Below are 14,158 nucleotides of genomic sequence, written 5' to 3'. Positions count from 1 at the left end.
ACAGCCTCAACTTCTGGGATGAAATGAAACAGGTATAGTTTCAAATTCCTCCTTCCTGACATCTTACTTCCATGTGTAAACCACACTTCTCATGCAAGACAGCACATTTCATATCCATTTGTCCTGTCCATAGTCCTCTCCTCACCTCTTCTCAGCTCTCTCCTCTCCTCTCTTCTCCTCTCCTCTGCCTTTCCTCTCCTCTGCTCTCTCCTGTACTTTTTCTTTCTTCTTCTCTCCTCTCATCATCTTCCCCCTCCTCCTCTCTCCTTTTTATTCCTCTCTTCTCTCTCTTTTTTTGTTATGGCACTTGACCTTAGGACCTGTGCACTGTCACTTAGGTTCAAGCCTGATGCTCTACCATTTAAGTCACAGCTCCATTTCTGGCTTTTTGGTGGTTAATTGAAGACAAGAGTCTCATGGATTTTCCTGTCTTGAATGGCTTTAAACCTCACTGCTCAGATCACAGCCTACAGAGAAGCTAGGATTACAGGCATGAGCTACAAGGTTCCCAGCTCCCTAGATAGTTCTCTAATAATACTAGTTGGGGCTGTTTTGAGGCAGAACATTGACTCAATTACTTATAATCTTGGCAAACAACACAGAAGACATTCAGGGAATGGGAACATTTGCTGTTGTTCCAGGGAAGAGAGATATGCAAGAAAGAGTCAAGCATTTCAACAGAAATTTGTCTGCTTCCTTTAAAGCTAGCCATAAATGATAAAAACTAAGATAGGGAGTTACAGGGAGTTAACTCAGAACGGAAGTGGATGATTTTCCATAGTATTCTCCCCGGTCTCCCAAAGTAAAAGGTACTGAGTGAAATTCTTCTCTGCTGTTTTAGAAAGATTCGTTTTTTGTGGTGGTGGTGTTTGGTGTGTGTGTGTGTGTGTGTGTGTGTGTGTGTGTGTCTGTGTGTGTCTGTGTGTCTGTGTGTCTGTGTGTGTGTGTCTGTGTGTGTGTGTGTCTGTGTGTGTGTGTTTAACCAGGGCTTGAACTTAAGGATTTGTACTCACGTGGCTTGCTCGGTTAACACTTGATTCACATTTTCAGCCCACCTTTTGGCTGGTTATTCAGAGATAGAGTGTTGTGATCTTTTCTGTTCAAGTTTTAACCACAATTTGGGCTGGGAATATGGCCTAGTGGCAAGAGTGCTTGCCTCGTATACATGAAGCCCTAGGTTTGATTCCCAAGCACCACATATATAGAAAACAGCCAGAAGTGGCGCTGTGGCTCAAATGGCAGAGTACTAGCCTTGAGCAAAAAGAGGCCAGGGGCAGTGCTCAGGCCCTGAGTCCAAGGCCCAGAACTGGCAAAAACAAAACAAAAACAAAACAACAACAACAACAACAACAACAAAACCCGGTCAAGTTTTAACCACAATTCTTCAGAGCTCCACGTATTTTGTAGCTAGGATTACAGGCATGAACTATTAGCACCTTACCTTATTTATTTCTCTGCAAAAGAAAATCAATATTGAACTGCCCTCCAGTACTAGGAGAGGCAGTTATGCATCCTTTCATATGCAATGCATACCAGCAAATGCCATTACAGCACATTTGATATACAATGTGTATTAGAAATTATCTTCAAAAGAACTTGAAAACCTAATTTGGAAGATAATCAAATTAAGTGTCAATAGCAATTTGTACTGTTTGGACATTGCTCCTGAAACTCATTTTTAACTGCTTTATCTTTCTGAATAAAGCTGCTGTTGTGTGATATGCCTCCAAATTGATGCTTTGTGGCAAGAATTAGGGATGTGCACGTTTTAAGTGAAATTGCTTGTGATTTTCTCCTCTAATCTGGTAGTACTTGTAGACTGGAGTAATGGACATTTAATGATGACATATTTATATTTATTATTTATCACCATATGTACACACACATATATGGCAGTATTAGGATTGAACTCAAGGCCTTGCACCCACTAAGCAAGCATTCTACCACTTGAACCACCTCTAGCTTTTTTCAATTTTAGATTTTCAGACAGAATCTATTGCTTTTGCTAGAGTGGCCTCAAATGTCAATCTTCTTACCTATGCCTCTTTAGTAGTTGGGACTACAGGTGTGTGGCACCATGCCTACCTCTGTTAGGGATATTTCAAGGAAATAACCATATTCTAGCCAGGAATGACATAACCTTCTAGCAGGAAGGGACAGGCTTTCAATAGTTCTTTTCCATATAATGAGATAATATACACCTCTCTAGGGCCACCAGTTTAAGCAGATAAAATAGTATCTCCAGTTGAATTTGAGTAAATATATCTAAAGGAAATATGAGTACTGAAACTGAAAAATTATTCAGTATTTAGCTGAAGTCTCTCTCTCTCTCTCTCTCTCTCACACACACACAAACACACACACACACACACACACACACACACACACACACACATAACCCCAGTACAATAATGAGGCAAACCTGGCAGAGCTATGAATGCTTTCTGTGCCCACTGAGCAGAACAAAATGACACTCAGATATATTCATTAGAAACTATTGATAAGCAGTTGGCTGCTGGTGGCTCACACCTGTAGTCCTAGCTACCAGGAGGCTGAGATTCAGAGGATTGAAGTTTTAAATCCAGCCCAGGCAGAAAAGTTCATGAGACTTCATCTCCAAAATAACCAGCAAAAATCAGGGCAGGAGATGTGGCACAAGGGGTAGAGCATCAGTTAAGCAAGCAAGCAACTGTGAAGCCTCGAGTTCAAGTCCAATTATTGAGCATATAGTTTCCATGCCTGAAAAGGCAGATTGCTTCTGGATGACCTTGCTAAACCTACACTATGGCTCTAGACATAAGAAAAAGGGCTCATAGTGAGAAGTTGGAAGTTAACTGCCAGAAGGAAAATGGAATGAAAAGTTACTTAGAAACAGATGACCAGAAGAAATCAGTGTCTTTCCTTTCTCCCTCCACTCCAGCTCAGAACATGAAGGAAAGTTGCCCAATGACTCTGGAATGGAAAACGAACCTTCCCCGACCTCTAGATACTGAGTTTCGAAGGAATTACCAAATTCCAGCTAAAATTCCAGAGCTACAGGATTTCAGTTTTCGGTATAGATGCTATGCGCGCCTGCCGGTTGCTTCTCAGGGTCTAGGTAAGCACACCTCCAGTTATTCAAACAGCCTTATAGGTCCTGTTGATATGGGCTGGGACTTGCCACCTGACATATCCAGAAGCCAATAGTGTGGCTCCAACTTTCACCTAGAAGGGGTCAGGATGCAGCTCATAACTGTCTCTCCAAATGGCTTATAGCAAAGGAACTGAAGTGGCCTGAGTCAGGGGCATTAGAGGGCTGGGTGGTTGTACTTGGTGGAATAGTTTATAGCAGGTACATAGATATGAGTGTCTTGTGGATAGGTACATAGAGATCGAACAGTTTCCAGTCTGTAACTAGGTCTGCACTGTAACTTTTGGCAGCTTTCTGGCTTCTGAGTGAGACCCTCTAGTTTCTATTTTCCATTCACTCCTCTGAGTTTTGGGTCCTTGACAAAGAGTACACATACAATACAAATGTTTATTATTGTTTTATGAAACAAGGAAATTGCTGGCTAATTACTCAATTTTACTGTTTCCTTCCTCCAAGATTCCCCATAGAGCTGTGTGTGTGTGTGTGTGTGTGTGTGTGTGTGTGTGTGTGTGTGTGTACATGCCATGCGGAGGCTTGAACTCAGAGCCTGGGTACCATTACTGAGTTGTTCCCAACTCCCACCCCCACCCCCAAAGGCTAGCACTCTACTTCTTGAGGCACAACTCTACTTCTTAATTGGAGATGGGAGTCTTGTGGATGTTCCTGCTTGGGCTGACTTCAAATCATGATCCTCAGCCTTAGATTTCAGCCTTCTGAGTAGATAAGATTACAGATATGAGGCACCAGCACTGGCTCATGCAGCCAATTTTTTAACTAAATATTTTAATTGTTATTATAGAGGAGTTACTATTTCATAAGCTGTCGGGACCCCTTTCACCCTCGCACGTTTCTGCCCCGTCCCGCCGGGCAGAAAGCTGGAGTGCGGCCCAATGTGCAAACCTTGGCGGTGTGTAGTCGCGAGATGCCCCTTCTCCCCTCGTACACTTAAAAAACAACACAGGAGTCGCACGGGCATTTTAGGGTAAGCTTCTGGAACTTCCACAGGTTTTACTCAGGGGAGGGGTTTATATAACAGTAATGGCAGCAGAAAGGGGAGGGACTAACTGCATACTAGTGATAGGCTGATAAGCTGTCCATCACAGTGATGTCACAGAACTTCCTCTATGGGCGGTCATCACATACCATAGGACCGCCCCTTGGGCCTGGCCCGGCGCCATTTTGACACACACACGTGGCTGAGGCGGAAGGCAGGGCTGGTTTGCTACCTCTTCTGGTTCTGGACCCTGAAGGGGGTAGGAGTGGATAACAGCCACGCAGCCCCAGGGCGGGAGAAGAGGCAGGCCTCTTGGGACTGCCCCTTAAAGGTATAGCCAGAGCTCAACAATAAGCCAGGTAATGGGTACATTTCTTTTTGGACAATGTCACCCCTTCCTTTGCTCTTTCTCTCAGTTTGTTTCTCCCATCCCTGCCCAAAAGTTGTATAGTTCATTTTGAAACTAGTGTCTAGTGAGTATGACTGCTGCATTTGTTCATCATGCAGCCAATTACAATCATGGTCCTGGAGAAATACAATGATATGGACTGCCCAGGGCCTAGCCACCTCGTAGCTAGTGATAAGGAAGTAGCTTGACCAGTTTGAGATGTAATTTACCTCTAGCAGAGAGGGAATCCAGCCAAACTTAAGAGGAAAAGTAGAACAGAAGCTTAGTATCCAGGTGGATGTTACCTACTACAGAGCTTCAAGTCATGTGTGAATGCCCCACCTTGTCACTTGAGGAGTGACTGTCTCTGCCTAGAAACTTCAGAGTTGTATTCAAGCCCAAGGCAACACCTTCACTCCTGGACAGTAGTGAAGTTCTGATAAGTGAAATATTCCTTGATAACCTTCTAGCTGTGATTTGATATTCTTTCTTCCCATAGAGGTTACCTAATATAAATCTGTTATTCTGGGAGTGTGTGTGTGTGTGTGTGTGTGTGTGTGTGTGTGTGTGTCTGAGAAAATAGCTTAAAGGTGAGGGATGGTTTATTTTGGCTCAAGGTTTCAGAAGTTTCAATCCCTCAAACTAGAGAGAGGAAGACAGAGACAGAAAGACACAGGGAGAGTCAGAGAGAGAGAAAAAAAATAGAGAGAATGTGTGTGCTGGGGGCTCTCTCTCTCTTTTCTCTTTCTATAGTCTGAGGGCCTGGTTGGAACAAGCCACCCATGCACCCACATTCAGTGTGTGCTATTCTACCCCCTGACTCAATCCTCTCTAGAAATGCCCAGACAAACCCATCCAGTGATGTAATTAGCTAGGTGCTCCTCAATCTATTCCAATTGACAATCAAGATTAGCCACACATAGCTGGGTGCTGGTGGCTCACACCTGTAATCCTAGCTACTCAAGAGACAGAGATCTGAGGATCCAGGTTTGAAGCCAACCTGGGCAGCAAAGTCTGTGAGACTTTTACCTCCAATTTACTACCAAAAAGCCAGAAGTGGAGCTGTGACTCAAGTGGTAGACCACTAGTGTTGAGCAAAAACTCTCAAGGCTAGCACCCAGGCCCTGAATCCCATCCCAAGACTGACATAAAAACCAACAAACAAAACAGGTAAAAAAACAAACAAAAAGACAAACATACAACCCCCCCCCCCCCAGTAAGATTAGCCATCATAGGACATTGGAAAGGGGAGACCATATTTAAGGTGTTCTTTAGGTTCACAAAGATGTTAGGTAAGTTGTAGGAATTAGGTTTTTATCTGTCTTCATTATTCTTATGATAGTGCCATGAATATCAGAATCCACATTAAGTGAATACCATTCATAATCAAAGAAGTGACTTAGGGTTTACCTGTACCTTAGGGTTTACCTGTAACCTTCATGAGTCTGAATGGACAATGAGTGCTGGATGTGTCTTTATTCTTCCAAACTGTTCCTCCCAAGATTCTTGAGCTCACTGGAAGAAGGTGTTTTTAGTGTGCCTAACCAAGAATGTACAAATATTCTACAGGAAAAAGAATGGCTGTTTTTTTTTTTTTTTTTTGAGAGGTGACGAATGAATGTTACCATTTTAACACATGGACCTATGTTAAGAAAAGTCTTCTTCTTCGGGAAGATTTCTTTCCTGAGACCTGATGATCACATTCAACCTCTGATCATGGCATTCCAACCCTCCAGCCCCCATAGAGATAGTCAGCAGCTCCCAGAGCCCCAGCATAGGACCTGCCATTACAGGGATGGTTAATGGAGCACCTTGTGATTAGGAATGCAGAGTCAACTCCAAATTGGACTTGGGGCTATCTTCGAGCAAGAAGGACAGATTTTCTCTTTTTTCAATCTGTGTCTTCCAGTCCCTATAGTGCTGAACAGCTATATTAATAATCAGGAACGCATAAAGAAGCAGACATCCTACCAGAGTGACTACGGGAAAGCCTACATGGACTTCCTGATGATTTTAAACTCCTTTTCTCCTTCTCAAGTCAGTGAGTACCTGCAGAGTGTTTCTGACAGAGGTAAGATGGGGCTCTTGAATTACCATTTCATGCTTTATCATAAAACATTGCTTTGTGAAAGGAGTAACAGGTTTTCATAGTTAAGAGTTTAACTGGAGGTGAATGTCTACACACCAAAAAGAGAAAATTTTTCTTAAAATAAAATTCTACAATCTTCTGCAACCCTCTATCCACTGAAATTCGTTAAAAAGGCCCCGGAGACTTTATTCTCACTTATTTAAAAAAAAAAAAAAAGGAGACATAGAACTTTAGAGATATCATTTTTCCTATAGTTTAATTGTTCCAGGATGATTTGTCTTTTGTTTACAGATAACTGTTTTCTCCAGTGGTTGTTTGTATTAGCTCGGTGTTTTTTTTTTTTTGTTGTTGTTGTTGTTGCTATTGTTTGTTTTTTTAAAAAATTCTGTTGGCTTTGTTTCCTGTTTGGTGACACTTCTTTGGGATAGGATGTTTAAGGTCTATGAGAATCTCTATAGTCCACACCCAAAAAGAGAACAGATGCTGTTCTCAGAATGGCGCTGGCTTATTTATAGAGCAGGGACTTATCCCATTTCGGGGCTGAGTGCCAGGGATGGATTTGGGAGCAGCTCAGGGATCAGTCTAATGGAGAGTGCATAAAATGTCAACCCAGGGAACAAAGGATGTTGAGAAGAGATAGTGAAATTCTTCTAGTTGCCTGTGAGCTCCCTTTGGGTGGGGATAGGAGGTAGATCACACATCTCCTCATCCTCATGTTTGAGCACATACCCCAGTGAATATATAAAGTATGTCCATTAGAAGCCCTGTAACCTTAAAATAGGAAATATAAACAAATGTGAAGATTCTAATTTTTTTTTTTGCTGGATCCAACACATCTCTTGCATTCTACTTTATGTTAAAGTCAGTGTGGGATCCATACCTCTTTTCTGCCCTGGAATCAGGCTTTAGTACTGGACTTCCCCCCAACTTTCAGCAGCTCTTCAGCTGCCCTATCTCCCACCTGACCTTCTCCAGTCCCCAGTTACTGCTCTTTGTCTGACCCTTGGCCAGCAAGAGAGCTGATTCCTCTGAAGTATTCATGGAAATCCTTTTTATCCTGGAATCTACAGCTCTAAGCAAAGCTAAAGCCTTACTGTAGATGAGACTAGAAGGGAGGTGTGTGTGTGTGTGTGTGTGTGTATCTTTTTTCCATCCTTAGAAGTATTTGAATGTGTTGGGCTTCAGGGAAGTCCAGGAAGCAGGTGTTTGGCTTCTTTCAGAGGCAGAAGTGTTTATTTCCTGTTGGGAGCCTCATCTCTCTCAACAGATGTCTCTGGGCCAGTTTGTCACTTCTGAAAGAAACTAAGAGTGTTCTGGATGTCTGCTTGTCTCATCTTCCCTGAAGACACAGAGTAGAAGGTCAGCAGAAAGCCCAGGCTGCCTTCCTGCCCTTTCCCAGATTTGATGCAGATATGTAAAACCATCTTCTGCATTGTACAAAATCTTCCTTCTACCTCTAGCAGCCGCATGTGTTAGAGCCACAAATCATTTCAGTCTTCCCTAAGCAGAGGTTGTCATCTGCCTAGGGACTGGCCATACTGTGTGTAGTCCCCACTTCTGCCTATGTGGGACCATGGTGATTGCCAGCACCTTCTTCTTTTGATGTCTATGCGTCAAGTGCAAACTGACCCTTAGGTACCCTCTAAGGTGAAAGTCAGTGGTGATCCATTTTCAAGACAAGATATTTGCCCCTGAGTGGAAAATTACCAGTAGTTTTCTTATGTAAGCTTGCAGACATGTTGACATTTATGCATTGGAAAGCCCGTAGACCAACAGGACTGGTTGGAAGAGGGCTAAATACCAAGGGGAAGAATGGACCTCAATAAAATGAGAAAATGGGTAGGAACTATACACCACAGAACACATACCCAAAAAGCCTTCCTGCCGCAGATGAGCATTGTGAGTGTGTGAGAAGTGGAAGGGAAGGGGGTTATTGGAGGAAGACTAAAGCCTACTTTTAAAATTCAACCAATCTTAAAGGATGAATATTTGAATACCTAAGAAAGTAGTGTAATTTAGGTGACTGCCAGGAGAAAATGTAAACCCCGTAGTAGTCAGCCAATGAGGAGCTGGGGGAAGGGACCTGGCACACTAGCCATAAGTGGGATATGTTGCTTGTTGTAACTGCCTAGAGTGTACCTGCCCTTCTGAGACCTGGTTTTGAAAGACCGCCATGGAAGTTCCACTTTTGTTGTACTTCTTGTCTCTGAGTCCATCCTTTAAGTTTGGACAGGTGAGTGGGTTTCTCACACTGGGGTTTCCTCAGAATGACCTGGTGGCTTCTGCTCAACTTGGCGTCCACATTGTTCAAGAGACCAGGGCAAGCCAATCTCTCAGGTGAACACAGTCTACCCTGCCAGGCTTTCCTCCTTAGACAGGTGAGAAATGACCGATTGCTAGCAGGATCACTTTAGGACTAGTTAGGGTTTTGTTTCTCCTTGACTCTCCTGCTTTTCTGGCTTTCTGAGGGTAGTGTTGGCAGCAGTACCCACAGGCACAGGCCCAGAGCTTTGCTCTTCTGTGCTGCCTTGGGCTGATACAGGAGCTGCTTCCTATGGTTTCCAGCTGATTTGGTGGCTCTGCTTCAGAACAGCTCATTCACCAAAGCCGGCTGTGTGAGAGGTTGACAAGCAAGTGGGAGGTTCACATGAAATGCTTCCGCCCCAAGCCTCTTGTCATTTCCAGCATCAGTGATGACATAAATGCTTTTTAGCTGTGAGCATCTCAGCAGTGTTTTTGCCATGAGGCCAAGCTGGTGGGCAGAGAATAAAAATCTGGCAGATGTCTCAGGTTGAACCATTATCGGCTTAGCTGAAATTACATGACTGTATTATCCTGCACAGGTAGTAGGCCAAGATGGAATAAGAGCCTAGACCAGGGTACTGGGAAAGACAAAGAGACAGATACAGGCACAAAGGAAAAGGGAGAGATGGAAGGAGAGAGAGATCCACACATATACACACACACACACACACACACACACACACACACACACACACAGAGACTGAAAGAGCGAGAAGGGGAGAGAAGAGAGAAGGAAGAGAGAGAGAGACAGACGGAGAGAGAGATTAGAGAAGCAGGAATGAGCAGAAAGCAGCTGAAGGTGAAACTTCCATTGCCAGTGACACTCTTGTTACCATTAATTTATGCAAACTGAACATGCTTAGTCCTCAAAATCTGAAAGCCAAAAAATTTTGGGACCACCAACATGATCCTAGAAGTGGAAAAATTCTATACCTGACCTTATCGCTGGGTTAAAACCCAGGTGCTGAAAATTTGCCTCCAGATTATATGTACAAAGAATATAAGAAACATGGATGAGTTTCTTATTTAGGCTTGGATCTCATCCCCCAAATATATCATTATATATATTCATATGTTCCAAAATGCAAAAAAAATTTTTTTGAATGAAACACAAAGGGCTGTTCACCCTGTACTGGGCCTCCTTATCCATATGAAGGTTGACCAGATGTCTTCAGTGGCCCATCTATTTTCAACATTGTTTTAAACTTAAGTCTGATTCAGACCATCCAAAAGCATACTTTCTGGGCATCTGTTATCTTTTGTGTCATCTGCCCACTTTCTTCCCACTCAAATGATAAAATTATCTGAAATCTGGTTTTCTGTGAGATTTGTCTGCTCTGACTCCTTTCTTGTTGTCACCAGAGGATAGGGGCTTCCATCCGCTTCCGAGTTCTTATGCAAAATCACAGGTTCTTGAGATCCACATATGAAAAGAATTTCAGGGTGTCTCAAAGAAGGGAGAGTCTCACAGGGTGAACATTTTAGCAAGGATTTAATTTGGCTGAGCAGGGTTAAAGTAAGGAGAAACAGAATATAAGAGAGACACATTTCTTTTTTCCCACTTAGGAAATGGGAGTTAAAGATTCAAAATTCCTCCTCCTCCTTTTTGTCGTCATCGTCATCCTCCTCCTTCTCTCTGCCCCATCTCCCTTCTTCTTTTCCCAGTCCTGGGGTTTGAACTCAGGGCCTTGCCCTCTGCTTGTCCTTTTTGCTTGGGTGGTATTCTACCACTTGAGCCATGTCTCCACTTCCAGCTTTGTGCTGGTTGGTTGATTTGAGTCTGCCTATGCTAGACTCAAAAGCAGCTCCTCAGCCTTCATTTCAAAGGAGAAAGCAGACATAAACAGAACTTATGTTTCCTATTCTTTCTGACTTAGCATGTAGAAGTAGGTGTGATGCGAAGGAAGCTTAACTGTCTTTCTTTAGTTTACCTCCTGGTTTCAACTTCTGGCCCTTTTAATATTAGTTAAAAATAATGTAATTTCCCTGTCATCTCATCTATCCACCTACTCCAAGACTCAGAAATTCTACTTCTGCATGTTTCCCTGAGAGGATAGCACATATCCACAAAAGCATTTGTACAAGAAGGTTTATAACCATTTTATTCTGAACATGCCCAAACTAGAGCCAAGTCTCCACCCACAGGAACATGGATAAATAAACTGTGATAAACTAAAATCACGTCGATAAAAAGAAACAAATTACTGATATGTGAAGAAAAATGAAAGAATTTCTAAAAACATTATGAAAGATGGTAGACACAAAGAATGCTATAACTTCTGTCAGAAGCTGATGGCTCCTCCTAACTACTCTGGAGCCTGAGATGTAAGGATCTCAGTTCAAAGCCAGCCTGGGAAGAAAAGTCTGTGAGGCTGTTTTTCTCTAATTAACCAGCAAAAAGCCAGAAGTGGAGCTGTGGCACATTAGTAGAACACCCACTTTGAGCAGAAACAGAGAGCTTCTGTAAAATTTCCTTTCTTTGAAGGTCTGCAAGGGGTAAAGCTTAACTATGGAGTAACTGTCTTGGGATAGAAAGCGCTAACTAGAGGGCACCCAGAAGGGTCTTCTGAGCTAATGAGAATGATTGCTCTATGGGGTGTGGCCCCTATGTGTGTAAGTGTTAACTGATCAAAATCTACATATAATATCAGTGCACCTTATTTTTTTCACAAGTACACTTCAGTTTAAAAATACTGGTGTTGGGGCTGGGGATTTGGCCTAGTGGCAAGAGTGCTTGCCTTGTATACTTGAGGCCCTGGGTTCGATTCCCCAGCACCACATATATGGAAAACGGCCAGAAGGGGCGCTGTGGCTCAGGTGGCAGAGTGCTAGCCTTGAGCAAAAAGAAGCCAGGGACAGTGCTCAGGCCCTGAGTCCAAGGCCCAGGACTGGCCAAAAAAAAAAATAATAATAATAAATAAATAAATAAAAATACTGGTGTTGTCTGGGTGTTTTTAGCTCACACCCATAATCCCAGCTACTTGAGAGGTAGAGAGCAGTAGCAGTATGGTTAAAGGCCAGCGTGGATGAAACCATTGTAAGACCCACCCAACCAGTAGATGAGTGCAGTGGTATGTTCCTGTCATCCCAGCTACTAAGGAAGCAAATAGGGGGTTGCAGCCTAGGCTAATCTAGGCAAAAAGGAAAATGGGATTCGATCTCAAAAGTAATTATACCCAAAAAGGCTACCTCATGGCTCAAGCTACAAGCACTTGCCTAGCTAGCAAGGGTAAAGCTGATTTCAAGCTCCAGGGCCACAAAAAGAAAAGAGAAAATATTGAGGTCTCCTAAAGCATGATGATTCACAAACATAATCCCAGCTAGCCTTGAAGCAAAGATCAGAAGACTGTGGTCCCAGGCTAGTTTGGACCACAGCACAAAAATGTATCTGGTTAAGTGAAAAGCAAAGAACTGGGGCATGGCTCAAGAAAGAGAGCACTCATCTAGCAGGCTCAAGGCTTGAGATCGAACCCCAGGAAAGAGTATATATGTGTGTGTGTGCGTGTGTGTGCCTGTGTGTGTGCATACAGTATATGTGTATATATACTATATATGTCTCTATAGATGTATATGTATGTGCATATACTGGGAGATACACACACATATATATTATAACTTGGCATATATATATATATATATATATATACACACACACACACATATACATAGTAGATGACTTCTCTCTCTTGGAAAAAAAATATATATATATCTCCAGCAGGTATGATAATACATACCTGCTATGGGAGGCTGAGGTTTGGCAGGTCATAGTTTTAGGCTACAAAAACACTGGACTATTTTATGTGCCTACTATCCCAGCTATAGGAGAAAGTATTAGGAGTACAACAGTCCCAGAAAGGGCCCAGGCAGAACACAAGGCCCTATCTCAAAATAACAGTGCACAAAATGGAGGCATAGCTCAGTGGTATATCACCTGCCTATCATCTAGGAATGAAGGATAAGAACAAGGCTATGATATATTAAATGGCTTTGCTTGGCTGGGAAAACCTCAGTGCTTCATACCTAATCCATTCCAAGAATAAGTACTATGGCTTCTATTCAAAGATGAACAAATGAGGAAGAGCAGAGGTAAATATTTTTAACAGAAACTTTGGTTTCTTTGGTGCTAAAAGTAACCCATGCTCTTTCCCTGATGATTCCTTGAATACTAAGGTTACTTACTAAGAATTACACACTCGCATATAGTACTCACAGATTCATTTGACTTGTTACCCAATGTAAAAATCAATACTCTTGTTAGATGTTCACCTCCTCTATAGATTTTCCCTATTTAGCCTTTAATATTCAGCATGGAATATTCATCCTTTTTTCTCCTTATGCTTCCCAGACAGGCAAATTCTTGACCGCTTTCTTCATTCGCACAGTTACACGAGCAAGAAAAAAAATGGGAAGAGCACCAACTCAATGAAGAAAGCCAGCACATCCATGGGAGCTCCAGAATCTATCTAGTTGTATTCACAATACTCAAGGAAAAAATAAGACACAAATTGATTCAGATTTTATTTCGCTTTAGTTTTTCATACAAGTTAAAATTCTTGAAGGCTACAAATTGTCCTCTGCATATAACTTCAGTTGCATGTGAGATATTTTCCTATCAGGTCTTTTCCTCTCCCTTTCTGGATATTCAACTTGTGGTTTCAATTTCCTCTTTAAACGAGAGTTCTAGGAATGAATTTTTATTTTCCTACTGATTAGAATATGAATAATGTTTTCATGGTTGATTTGTGTTTTTTGAATGAAGTTAAAAAATCTACATTGGGAAATGAATCAAAGTTATCTTTAATGCTATTAAATATATGCTAAACTGGTATGTTCACATGAATATATATTAGAGAAAACTGCTTTATTGTACTCTTCAAATCCTTCATATCTTTCTGTAATTATGTATTTGAACTGTCTAATTTTGAAAGAAGAATGTTAAATATCCTGCAATAAAATTTTTTTGGTGCCAGTATTGGAGCTTGAATTTAGAACCCTGTGTTCTCATTTGGCTTCCTTGCTCAAGGCTGACTGACACTCTACTACTTGAACCATACCTCTACTTTTTGCTTTTTTGCTAGTTAATTGGAGATAAGTGATTTACAGACATTTGTGCACAAGCTCACTTTGAACTGTGACCTTCCTTCCTCAGCTTCCTGAGTAGTGAGGATTGCAGACATGAGCCACTGTTACCCAGCATAATAAATGCAATTTTAATTTCTCCTTGTATATATGTATATGTATACATATATATCA

The 14,158-nt window shown here is 42.0% G+C and overlaps 1 protein-coding gene across 1 annotated transcript in view; it reads left to right on the top strand.

Annotated features, from left to right (window-relative positions):
* Positions 1-13,529, top strand: part of Tex26 (testis expressed 26) — a 37,779-nt gene extending 24,250 nt beyond the window's left edge. The window contains exons 6-8 of the mRNA XM_048340605.1: positions 2,921-3,097; positions 6,422-6,583; positions 13,251-13,529. Coding sequence (XP_048196562.1) covers positions 2,921-3,097; positions 6,422-6,583; positions 13,251-13,372 — 461 coding nt within the window. The 3' untranslated portion in view covers positions 13,373-13,529. The remainder of the gene's footprint in view (positions 1-2,920; positions 3,098-6,421; positions 6,584-13,250) is intronic.
* The last annotated feature ends 629 nt before the right edge of the window (positions 13,530-14,158 follow it).

This window comes from Perognathus longimembris, chromosome 3, assembly GCF_023159225.1.
Source record: "Perognathus longimembris pacificus isolate PPM17 chromosome 3, ASM2315922v1, whole genome shotgun sequence".
NCBI lineage: Eukaryota > Metazoa > Chordata > Mammalia > Rodentia > Heteromyidae > Perognathus > Perognathus longimembris.
Note: the sequence above shows the minus strand (reverse complement) of the source record. Positions and strands in the feature narration are given on the sequence as shown.